The sequence below is a fragment of the Vicia villosa genome, linkage group LG5, assembly GCF_029867415.1.
Source record: "Vicia villosa cultivar HV-30 ecotype Madison, WI linkage group LG5, Vvil1.0, whole genome shotgun sequence".
NCBI classification, from domain to species: domain Eukaryota; kingdom Viridiplantae; phylum Streptophyta; class Magnoliopsida; order Fabales; family Fabaceae; genus Vicia; species Vicia villosa.
The window spans coordinates 129943136-129956353 of NC_081184.1; the positions used below are offsets into that span (position 1 = coordinate 129943136).

The 13218-nt window shown below is 36.0% G+C and overlaps 1 protein-coding gene across 1 annotated transcript; it reads left to right on the forward strand.

Annotated features, from left to right (window-relative positions):
- The first annotated feature begins 1367 nt into the window (after window positions 1-1367).
- Window positions 1368-1955, forward strand: LOC131605437 (uncharacterized). The gene has a single exon (XM_058877790.1). It carries the CDS (start codon window positions 1368-1370, stop codon window positions 1953-1955), a length of 588 nt encoding a protein of 195 aa, XP_058733773.1.
- The last annotated feature ends 11263 nt before the right edge of the window (window positions 1956-13218 follow it).

Consider the following 13218-nt stretch of genomic DNA (forward strand, 5'->3'; position numbering starts at 1 on the left):
GCTTATGTCCTAATCTATGTTATCTAATTTCCCTTATAAACCTAAGTTGAGTTCTTAGAACTTATCTAAATACAAAACGCATCGTAGGGTTTAATTATTTTATTTAAAAAAAGGACGTTATTTTGTATAAGGAAAACCATTAATTGATTTATTTATGGAAATAGTCCTTTTTAAATAATACATCCTCGCTGTTAAAAATCGGGGTGTTACATTGTGGTATCAGAGCTTAGGTTTATCTTGAGGATCGAAAGTTTAGTATTCTAAATTCATCACGTCATGCCTGGGAAATTTAGAGCTTATATCCACATTTTTAGGATAGTTAAGATTTGACATCCACTCACGATTTGGAAGTAAGATATTAGAAATTCTCTTGAAATAGGTAAGGAGAATTCTAATTGGGTGTTGGTGTTGTAGGAAAACAATGCCTCCAAGACGTGACAATACTAACAACCATCAGGTGGATCAAATGGCCCAAGCTATGGCCAATATGGAAGCCGCTGTCACCGCTCAAACTGCTGCTAAGAACCTTTGAGATTTAAAGAAGCGAGACAGAGAGATAAGAGTCGCAGAATCAAGAGGATTAACCGAGTTTCGCCGCTACGATCCACCTAAATTTCAAGGGGATGTTACTCCCGAGAAGGCTGACTTATGGTTACAAGAAATTGAAAAGATCTTTGAGGTAATCAATTGTCCTCCAGGGGCAAGGGTGTTGTATGCCACGTATCTTCTCTTAGGCAATGCAGAGTATTGGTGGAGAAGCACTAGATTGATGATGGAGGGTGCACATGAAGAAGTGAATTGGGAAGCATTTAAGACAAAGTTCTTAGACAAATACTTTCCCATAAGTGCGAGGGCCAAATTGGGAGATGATTTTCTAAAGCTTCGACAAGGGGGTATGACTGTAGGCGAGTACACCGCCAAATTTGAAAATTTATCTAGGTATTTCTGATTCTTCCGGGAAGGAGTCGATGAAGTTTACATGTGCCACCGTTTCCAAGAAGGACTCAAGTACGAACTACAAGACTCAGTCATTAGGGATACAATGTTTTCAATCATTGGTGGAGAAATGCAAAGAAGTGGAAGAAAGGAAGAATAAGAGGACAAATCGCGGGGCGGTCCAGAACTCTGGAGGACCTAATCGCCAAAATGTTTAGAGTTAAGAACGTAATAAACAACAGATGCGGCCATACCAACGACCACACTATAACAACCGAGGACCTTAAAGAACAGAAAATCATAACGCCAAAGGAGGAGGAACTCAAGCTGCCCCAGGGGTACGTTGCTGCCAGTGTGGTGAAGATAGACATTATGCGAATGAATGTCCAAATATGGGCCCTACCTGCTTCAAATGCAATAAAAGGGGGCATATGGCAAAGGATTGTAGAACTCCAAAAGCAGAGTTAGCTGTTAATGCTGCCAGAACTGTTTGGCCAACTTCTCAAGGAAGAGTGTATTGCATGGGTGCAGAAGGAAGATCTCCGTCCAACAACTTGATCCAGGGGAATTGTGAAATTGAAGGTACCATTTTAACTACACTTTTTGATTCTGGGGCAACGCATTCATTCATATCCAAGGATTGTGTTGATCGATTGAAAATGAAATTAACTCCACTACCTTTTGACTTGGTAGTATCTACCCCTGCTAAGGTTATAACTGTGAACACTGCATGCTTATTATGTAGAGTAGTGGTTCAAGAGAGAGAATTTCTAGTTAATCTAATATGCCTACCCCTACAATCTCTTGAGATTATTCTCGGGATGTATTGGATGTCATATCATTATGTTATGTTAGATTGTGCTCGAAAGTTGGTCATTTTGCCTGAACCGGGGGTTTTTAAATATCTATCAGCTAACCAACTTAAAGCTTCTCGAAATAGTGGAGCCTTGGACCTTTCAATACTTGCTAGTACAGAGGTTATGGCTGAAGTCAAGATTGAAAAAATATTAGTCGCTTGAGACTTTGAGGATGTGTTTCCTAATGAGATTTCGGGTTTACCACCTGTAAGAGACATTGAATTCTTCATCGACTTACACCCGGGAACGGGACCCATTTCCATTGCACCATATCGGATGGCACCAAAGGAACTTCAAGAACTTAAAGAACAATTGGAAGACTTGATGGAGAAGGGACTCATTAGGCAAAGTGTTTCCCCATGGGGAGCTCTAGTGCTTTTGGTAAAGAAAAAGGATGGGCGTTCCCGACTATGTGTGGACTACAAGCAACTTAACAAGGCAACCGTGAAGAATCGATACCCCTTACCTCGCATTGATGACTTGATGGATCAACTTAAAGGAGCATCTGTATTTTCTAAGATTGATCTAAAGTCCGGTTATCATCAGATCAGAGTAAGAGAGGCAGACGTACCTAAGACTGCATTTCGGACTCGTTATGGACATTATGAGTACCTAGTCATGCCTTTTGGAGTAACGAATGCACCCGCTATTTTCATGGATTACATGAACCGAATTTTCCACCCATTTCTGGACAAATTCGTTGTTGTATTCATTGACGATATCCTTATTTACTCTCAAAGTAAAATGGAGCACGAAGAGCATATACGTCAAGTGCTACAAATTTTACGTGAAAAGGAGTTGTATGCAAACCCATCCAAATGCGAATTCTGGCTAGAAAGGGTGAATTTCTTAGGACATGTCATATCAAAGGAAGGAATTGTTGTAGATCCAACAAAGATTGAAATCGTGCTCGCATGGAAGCAGCCTCAAACAGTCACTGGCATAAGAAGCTTCGTAGGATTAGCTGGATACTATCGGCGATTCATTGAAGGATTTGCAAAGATAGTAGCTCCATTGACTCAACTAACAAGAAAGGATCAACCTTTTGCTTGGACTGAGAAATGTGAAGCTAATTTCCAGTTGTTAAAGAAGAAACTTACAACATCGCCTATCTTGATTCTGCCACAACCTGAAGAGCCATACGAAGTTTATTGTGATGCATCCCATCAAGGACTAGGATGTGTGTTGATGCAGCACCGAAAGGCGGTAGCATATGCTTCGAGACAATTAAAGACCCACGAAAGGAACTATCCCACTCATGACTTAGAACTTGCAGCTGTAGTTTTTGCGCTAAAAATTTAGGGTCATTATCTCTATGGATCTACATTCACGGTGTTCAGCGACCATAAGAGTTTAAAATATTTGTTTGATCAAAAGGAATTGAACATGAGACAAAGGAGATGGATGGAAACCTTGAAAGCCTATGATTTCACATTACAATATCATCCAGGAAAAGCAAACATGGTGGCAGATGCATTGAGTATAAAAGGTGTCCTTGCAACAGCATCATTGATGGCCAAACAACAAGAACTGTGGGAAACATTCAGGGACATGCACCTAGACGTAAAATTGGGCCAAGGAACTCTTCACTGTGGGATGATTAAAATCTCTAATGGACTTTTAGAAGATATTCGGAACTATCAGAACAATCCACTCTTGGAAGAGAAAAGGGAATTGATGGTACAAGGAAAGGTACCCGGTTTCAAAGTAGGACCAGATAATATCTTAAGCTGCAACGGAAGAATTTGTGTACCCGATGTTGCAGAGATAAGGAAACTAATTTTACAGGAGGCCCACAAGAGCAAACTAAGCATTCACCCTGGAGCAACAAAAATGTATAAAGATTTGAGACAAAACTATTGGTGGCCAGGGATGAAGAAAGCGGGTGGCAGATTACGTAGCATCCTGTTTGACTTTCCAAAAAGAAAAGATAGAACACCAAAGGCCAGCAGGAATGTTGCAAAACTTAGATGTTCCCGAGTGGAAGTGGGATAGCATTTCAATGGATTTTATCACCGGAATACCAAAAACTCGAAGGATGCATGACTCAATTTGGGTGATTATCGATCGTCTGACCAAGTCTTCTCATTTCTTACCAGTGAGAACAACCTATAATGTAGTGAAGTTAACGGAAATTTACATTTCTGAAATTGTTAGACTACATGGTGTACCTTCTAGCATCGTGTCAGATCGAGACCCAAAGTTCACATCACATTTTTGGGGTGCATTACATGAGGCACTTGGAACAAAGCTAAGATTAAGTTCGGCATATCATCCACGAACAGATGGACAAACAGAACGAACAAATCAGTCATTGGAAGATCTACTTCGGGCATGTGTGTTGGATGATAGAGGGAGTTGGGATGATATACTACCTTTGATTGAATTCACCTACAACAACAGTTTTCATACTAGTATAGGAATGGCTCCATTTGAGGCTCTATATGGACGGAAATGTCAGACGCCATTATGTTGGTATCAAGATGGTGAGAGTATGATTGTAGGCCCAGAAATGGTTCATCAAACTACAGAAAAGGTTAAAAGCATTAGGGAAAAGATGAAGGCTTCACAAGATCGTCAGAAAAGCTACGCTGACAAAAGGCGTAGGCCATTGGATTTTGAAGAAGGAGACCATGAGTTCCTTCGTGTCACACCCACCACAGGGGTAGGGAGAGCAATCAAGGCACGGAAGTTAACTCCTAAGTTATTGGACCCTATCAAATAACTTCTAAAATTGGACCGGTGGCTTACCGAATTGCATTACCACCCATTCTATCTGGAATACATGACGTGTTCCATGTCTCACAACTACGGAAATACATTTCAGACTCGTCTCACGTAATCAAACCATACACCATTTAGCTTAAAGACAACTTATAATTTGAAGTAGTACCCGTTAGGATCGAGGATAGGAAAATGAAGCTGCTAAGGAATAAGGAAATTCCGTTAGTAAAAATAATTTGGAACCAAGCCACTGGTGATGCAACTTGGGAACTTGAAAGTGCAATCCGAGAGAAATACCCAGAATTGTTTACAGACGCGTAGTTTCGAGGACGAAACTCTTTTAGGGGGAAGTATTGTAAGACCCGTAATTTTATAAATAAATTAATATTTTAAAATTATAGTATATTCTCACCTCTATAATATATTTTTGATCAAATATGTAGTTAAATAGTATTTATACTAATAAAATCTTAGAATTTTTATTTCATTAGTAGTTCAAGACATAAGTTTCTTAAAAATCTTGATTTCAGTCTCTTTAATGTTCGGTAAAATTAGCCGCCTTAATTTTTAAAACAACCCCTGTTTGATAAGGAGATTCTAGTAAATAGTAATAGAATAACAAAATTATTTATGAAAGAGTTAAAAAAATAAAAATAGTTTCTCTTGAAATTAATTTCCGGTCTCTCCAATAAATGGTAGTTTTACCCGCTTAAAATTTTAAAATAATCTCTGTTCATAACAAAATTTTATCAGTGAAAACATAAATTATTTTTAGTAGATTAATAAAAAGTTAATGATAAAAATAATAAATTTTATTTTTCTCGACCGATATTTTTAGATAACGCAGTATAGAATAACCCGAAAAAGAATTTCATTATCGGCAAAAATTATTTCGGGCATTTTTATCAGTGTCACCTAACACCGAAAATTATACAGATAAAACAAATTAAAAATTCTACAGAGAGATAACGATAGATATTTGTAGATATGAGAGAATATTCATCATGACATGTATTAATGAGAAGTGATTGGTCATGATGATTAACTGACAAGTAGAAAGAAACCCTTGGATATAGCTGAAGGAAAATAACATAAGAAGGTGAACTCTTGCTATAAATAGGGTAGTGTTGTGCTAGTACTACACACCAGAAAAAGAAATATATAGTTGATCACTCTATATTCTCTCTTCGTACCTTCTTACACAGTAGAGAAAAAAAACACTCCTAGTTCATCTTCACTTTTAGGTGCACGACCCGCCAAACAAAACATCAATTCTACAACTCTCGTAACTGTAAGGGCATCTCTCTATTTTTATATACTTCTCTCAAAATATATATATATATATATATATATATATATATATATATATATATATACTTTGTATCTTCTTACGTATTTATTTTGAAGGTGACTAATTGTGAAGGTGAGTAAATGTAATATAAATATAAATGTAAATTCTGAAGCATGAGATAAGTGCTTATATATGGTGATGTTATCCATATGATTGAAAAGCATATATGGGGAATTGTATGCTCATACATTTCATGGTTACGTGGCTACCGGAGAGGAGTCACGAGGTGCACACCGGAGAGGTGGCACGAGGTGCGTGTCCAAGAAGGAACCACCTTATCCCGTAGTGGATCATTGAGTCTGATTGATGGGTAGATACCTATCACCTTAGTGGTGCTAAATCCTGAAGCAATACCACGTAGGTGAAGCAGGGGATGACGTAGGTGGAACAGGGGATGACGTAGGTGGAGAAGAGGATGATGATTATGACCCCTCAGAGCACGATTATGATAGCAGACAGGATGGCTCTGATCATACACTGTTGAGCACTTGTAGGGGTTTGTGCGGAGCTGGAGCTGGAGAGTACTGCGGCTGTCATTAGTTTTCGATCACGTTAGTTAGGTAATAGATGATAGTAGTATTTTTAGCACTAGATGACGGTTACTGTATGCATGGTCTGGACTTTTCCCTGGGGCAGCTCTCCTGCGTGGGTGTCTATCGGGGAGTCTTATTTTATCGTTCTATGGTTTGTATTGCTAACCACTATTAGCACCTTATCATTCATGACACTACGTTGTATGTATGTATAATATGTTTTGCTTATGTCCTAATCTATGTTATCTAATTTCCCTTATAAACCTGAGTTGAGTTCTTAGAACGTATCTAAATACAAAACTCATCGTAAGGTTTAATTATTTTATTTTTAAAAAAAAAGGACGTTATTTTGTATAAGGAAAACCATTAATTGATTTATTTATGGAAATAGTCCTTTTTAAATAATACATCCTCGCTGTTAAAAATCGGGGTGTTACAAGCTGTAAGTAAATGATCTTCCTTTGGATTATGTATAAATTGACTAACCACACTTAAAACAATTCAATATATGGCCTAGTGTGGGAAAGGAAAATTAATCTCCCAACCAATCTTTGATACACTTCTTTATCCACTACCGTACCTTCTTCCACATTAACCAACTTATGGATTGGATCAATAGGACTGCCTACAGGTTTGTAAGCTAGCTTACTTGTTTCCTTGAGCAGATCTATGACATACTTTTGTTGAGATATGAAAATACCCTTTTTTGAGTGAGTCACCCTATTCCTAAAAAATACATCAACCTTCCAAGGGTTTTAATTTCAAACTCTTTTGCTAAATGTAAAGTCAAGACTTTCTCATCCGAGTATCACTAATCTCCAAAAACATTAGGTTTCATAGCCATGACATAATCACCGAGTCTTTCTCATCCTATGTAGTAAAAGTTGGATCTCCCTCTGGGACCAGTACCAGCTAAGTGACTAAGTTTACCTTTTCCTTTTAACATAGTACGAATAAGTTTGGCCCATGATAAGTGCCAAAATGTTGTTATTTTGAGTATATAATTGTGGCACTTATCGATTCTATTCATTCTGATTTTGTAATAAAATCCCCACTTTTGTGTATATATTCACATTATTTAGTTTTCATATGTTTTATATACCGTTTAATAGTTTTTCCTTTGTTTTTATAGGTATTCATGCTTATTGGAGCCTCGAGGAATAAAGTGTCGAAGGCACGGCTCCGATGGCGCGATTTTGGATCAAATAAGCAAGTTTTGTGCAGAGAGCGCCGCTGAGCGGCGTGTAAGCGCGCTTTCCAGGGGCGAACCAAATTTCTCTGGCCGCTAAGCGGCGGGTCTGGCCGCTGAGCGGAGGCCTGTTTACTGTTCTTGATATTTTTGTAATACGTGTAGCCCGCTAAGCGAGAATTGGCCGCTAAGCGGCCGTAGTAGAAAATGTGTTTATATTCTTTCATTTGAACCATTTTAGGGTTATGGTTTTGGGAAAGTTTTAGTTCTAACTCCATCATTTTCATTCTTAGATCAAGATTAGCTTAGAAAACAACATCGGGTCATGCACTTGGAAGATCGGAGGTGGATTTCTCATCAACCGGAGCTGACAACCCGCGAGATGTTTGGTTCATTTCTTCTATTCTCTGTGTATTTCCTTTGTGTTGGGTTTGTTTGTATAGTTACTCGAATCTTATGTATATTTACCGATTATAATGTTATATTTAACTTGCTTTACAAATCTGTGTTGATATTATCCTGGATTTTTGCTCTATGCTGGGGATTTAGGTTGCTTTAGAGATAAACTTCTTGAATCTTTATCTAGGATGATAATCTGTTGGTTCTGAACTCTAGAGATAGATTTAGAGCTAGCATTCACCGTTTGTATCTGTTCATAATGCTTTTGTGTTTCAGCGGCGCGCGAGAGATCGCCGACGCAAGAACACGGATGTTCTTGCGACTTCGCGTTAGAGATAACCTTAGTTGTGAGATGATCTCGTTTGTGCTCCAGAGATGGACGCTTATGTGAGAGATACGTGATGACATAGATGAGTATTGTAGGTTGAGTATAACGAGTTGGTAAGTGTATGTTTGTGAAGAGTGAATATATTTACATTCCTGATAAGTTATTTCTCTTCTAAGAATGTTTTTATTCTTTTCCTGTCTATATCTTTGTTTACTTTTTGCTCATTCAAACCCAAGTTCGAAACCGTAGAAACTATTGAATGGCATCTCTCCATCTCTGAGGACGATAATTCCCGGATCAATATTTCCAAATCTTTTCTGTTGCTTGCCCTATACTGCATTCAACAGCCCACTTCAAATAATTTTTTTCCATTTAGTCAATAAGCAGGTTGGATGCTCTATAATTCTTCACACTGATTATTACGGACTTGAGAAATTCCTCCTTGAGTAAATGGATTAACAATCTCTTCCTCCATAAGCAGGCAGTTAAAAGTATATTTTGATACAAAAAATTGTTCAAAAAGCGGTTGGACAGACAGCTACCGGAAGAAGTACGAAATTGTACAAATGACTACAGGAAAGAACAAACAATGTTTAATTGAAAGAACTTGACAGCAAGTGTTGCTCACTCAAGTGTTTAACTAAACAAATAATGTATAATTCTCCACATTGTTTAATTGAAAGAACAAATAGTGTTTAATTGAAAGAACCTGACAGCATAAAAATGCATATCCGGATTTTCTAAATAATGATTAGCGGAAGCAGAGTCCCTTAGATTAGGAGCTCTGATGCCATATGAAAAAATAGAAAGAAAATATTTATAAATGTGCTTGAGATGCATTGCTTTCATCATAAGACTTAATTTATAATCATTTTGTTACAACTTACAAAGGTTATAAACAATTATGTGCAATTTTACAAAGGAATTAAACTAACACAATTTACCAAGATACATAAAACTTAATATGAGTACTTGGAAAATACATAATTAATGAAAAGTGCAGAGTTAATTATTTTAATTTTCAAAACAAAATCTTGAAGTCATAGTTATGCAATATGATTTAGAAAGGCAAAAGTTTAGAAATATTGCAATAATGATAATTCACACAACAAATATAGTAACTATAGTGTTTTTATAAATTAAATATTTTAAGTTAGCATGAAGACATCAATAATGATTCATGTAATTGGTCTAAGACACAATCTGAACATACACATCCTCTTTTACATAGATTCACAATACTGAAACTTCCAATAACTACCACAATATAACACCACAATTAATTAAACAGTAAATAACAGTTACTAAAATAAAAATAACGAACACCTAATATATAAAGACTCCACATCAACCGTCATAAGCATGATAATTAAGAAAAGTTACTGAAAAATGTGAAACAACAACAAACAAAATTCTTCGAAACTCATTATCAACCAGTTGGATTTGGGTTCAACAAACAACAACAAAATGTGAGACTACCAACCTAAAAAAAGCAAACACACAACTAATAGAAGATAGGAGAGGAGTTAAAACCTTGGAATGATAAAGCCCTAAGATGAGTTAGCAACGGATACTGTTGAAGTATGCCTTAAAATCTTTGTTGATGAAGAGAAAGAAAACATGTTTTAAAATTTCCAGAAATTATAAAGTCAAAAAGTAGTCTGGTACGATCGGTTCACGGGTATCAAACTCGGTCGATTCGGTTCATTAATCCATTCAATAATGTTAGAATATTTTATATTAATTTGGAGATCATATAAATTAATATAAAAGACTATTATAAGATATTTATAATATTCTAAAAGATATTTTATATATATATATATATATATATATATATATATATATATATATATATATATATATATATATATATATATATATATATATATAGTCTAAGAATAGAATACTTCTAAACTTTGAAGATGGTGCAAGGTGGAGTAGTTTGCCTTGGTGATAATAAAGCAGTAAGGTTCATGATCATCAAACATTTTAAATCTGACCGTACCAATACCATGAAAACAGGTAGAGTCAATGGTGGTTGAAAAATTATACTTGTAGGCTTGTTAAATTACCTAGGCAGAAAAAGGTAATTTTAAACAAGTGGATGCAAGTGGCGAGATCAAGATTCAAGGGTTGTTTGAATTTGATCAAGGTTATTGATTAGAGTTTCAACTTGATAGAGAGCAGTAATGTTGTTGATGGTTAAATTGGTATCAATACGGTTTAAAGTTAATATGGAGATTTTTGAAGTATGCCTTAAAAACTTTGTTGATGAAGAGAAAAAAACATATTTTGAGATTCTAGAAATTATAAAGTAAAAAAGTAGTCTTGTCTGAGCGGTTCACGGGTATCAAACTCAGTCGGTTCGGTTCATTGATCCACTCATTAATGTTAGAATATTTTATTTTAATTTAGAGATCATATAAATTAATATAAAAAGATATTATAAGTTATTTATAATATTCTAAAAGATATTATAAGATGTATATTTATAATATTCTAAAAGATATTAAAAGATATATATTTATAATAGTCTGAGAGATATTATAAGATATTTATATTGAGTGATATTATAAGATTATAATAATATATTTTATTCTAACAATTAAGGAGAAATGTTTTGGGATTTGTTGGATTTTGGCTATTATAAATATGTATCTCTTCTGTTATTATAGTGTGACAATCTTATAGCTTACAACAAGGGAGAATAAGGGTTTAGAGAATTCCAAGGAAAAACTTAAAAAGGCAAATGTTTTGGGGAAACCTTTAGAGTTATCTAATGGGATTCTTATATTGAGAGTTGGAGAGGTTGAGAAACACTTGGGTAGAAAATAGGGTTTGTTCTTTGAGAACTGCGAAGGCTATTTTCTTATAACTCATCTGTAATCTCTTGTAACAACTTTATGAGTATAGTAAATTGAAGAGCTGCCCTCATCCCCAGAGTAAATCATATGATCGAACTGGGTAAACAAACCTTCATATTTTTCTCGTCTTATTATATTATATTATCTATATGCGAATTATCATTGTTGTAGACCATTGATTTGGTGTGGTGTTGATAAGAAAGAGAGAAAAACGAAGGAGATAGTGAGAAAAGAGGGAGTTGATTGCTTGCTAGGAAGTGAGAGGCATGTAGTTATTTTGGTGTGAGAGAAAATTTGATAGTATTAGCTAATCAAAGTTTGACACTTGTAATCAAAAGAGAGGGTTTTGGAATTATTTGATTCGGACATTAGTTATTTTGTATAAGTTAGATAATAGATAAAGTAGACTCCTGTGTTCTCTCAATTAATTAGATTTCTAGGTACGTTGTTGATTTGGGTGATGTTGAAAAGAAAGAGAGAGAGAAAAACGAAGGAGATAGTGAGAAAAGAAGGAGTTGATTGCTAGCAAGTGAGAGGTGTGTACTCCCTCCGCTTCTTTTTAAGTGTCATTTTTTTTTTACATTTTACACATACCAAAAAAACGAGTTTGGATTTCCTCCATTTCTTTAAGAGTTCAATTATCCGGTTAATCTCATCGATTTTTGACACGTGGCAATTAACAACTTTAATGGCTCAGATTTTATGTTTAAAAATTGATAGTAATAAATTAAAAAAAACAATAGAAACACGGTTTCTATTTCTTGTTTCAACCCATCTCTCATCTCTTTTTCTTTTCAATCCATATCACTTTCTCTTTGAAGATCCACACTGTAATACGGTGAACTGACTTTTTTATCGATCGAAATGTCGCGGTTAAGCATGAGTCGCCACCGACTTTTATTTTATCCAAACAAATTCGGAAAGGCAAAAAGAAACAGAAAAAAAACCTTTTAAGAAAATCTGAGTTCGGGGGGTAATTTATGCAAAGGGAAGGTGTAAGGCACCCTTTGCATCCATGGTTTTCCATGGGCTCTTAATTGCTTTGCTTGCTCGTTTTCAGAAAAAGTAGATGAAAGAGATAGGGACTTTAGCTTGTGAATAAGCGTTGCCCTTTTGAAAAATTATGAGAAAGAATATAATAAAAAGGTTTGAGCATTGCAAGGCAATTAGGGGCAATTACCTTAAACTCAGATGATAGGTCTCTTTTTGCCTTTCAGAATGAAAGGGTCTATCCTTGCCATAGGAGGGCAGGAAGCCTTGGTTGAAGGGTCGTCGAGATATCATTCGCCCAAAGACTGACCCATGCCATAGAGAGGCAGGTAGTCTAAGGGGAATGATCAGAATAGCCTTTTTCGTAGGCAACCAGAAGATACCTCAGCCTTATTCGTGGGCAACTTCCGAGGGTCGAGGTCATGTTAGTGTATCGAAGGCAGCATCATTCTAGGGTCTCATGACCTCTTATCGAGGCAACATGGCTGAGGTATCCTCAAATTCGAGGGACTGGCTATTCTGCAAAAAAACACAACGAGGCAACAGGCAACAAGGCAACAGGCAACAGAGAGGGTTACCCAAAAGTGTGCGTGGGTGCACCAATCACGTGATTCGATTCAGTTATTTATCTTGTAATTAATCATTCTAGGTTCAATTCGAGGTTATCACTCCCTAGGATTACTAACCACGCAAATATAACAAATATGGGGGAGGGAAATTGTAACCAGCGGATCCCTTAATAGGGTTTGACACAAGTAATAATTAAACAGAAAAGTATTAAAGTCAAGGTTTAGGGTTACCAAACATTCGTAGCTTTGGCAATATGACAAACCCTGAAAAGGTGGGAAAAGTAATCAAACAAAAAATAGGGTGAGTGCATTATCGGTTCAAATGATAATTAGGATTAACCCTAATCAATATCAATAACAATAGAAGAAAAAGGTAAAAGAGACTTAGCTTCGATTGATGAAGGTTGATGGTCGGAGGTAGCCTGAAGCATTGACTCTGAACATCTGAGAATTGAATAGAGAAATAATAGGAAGC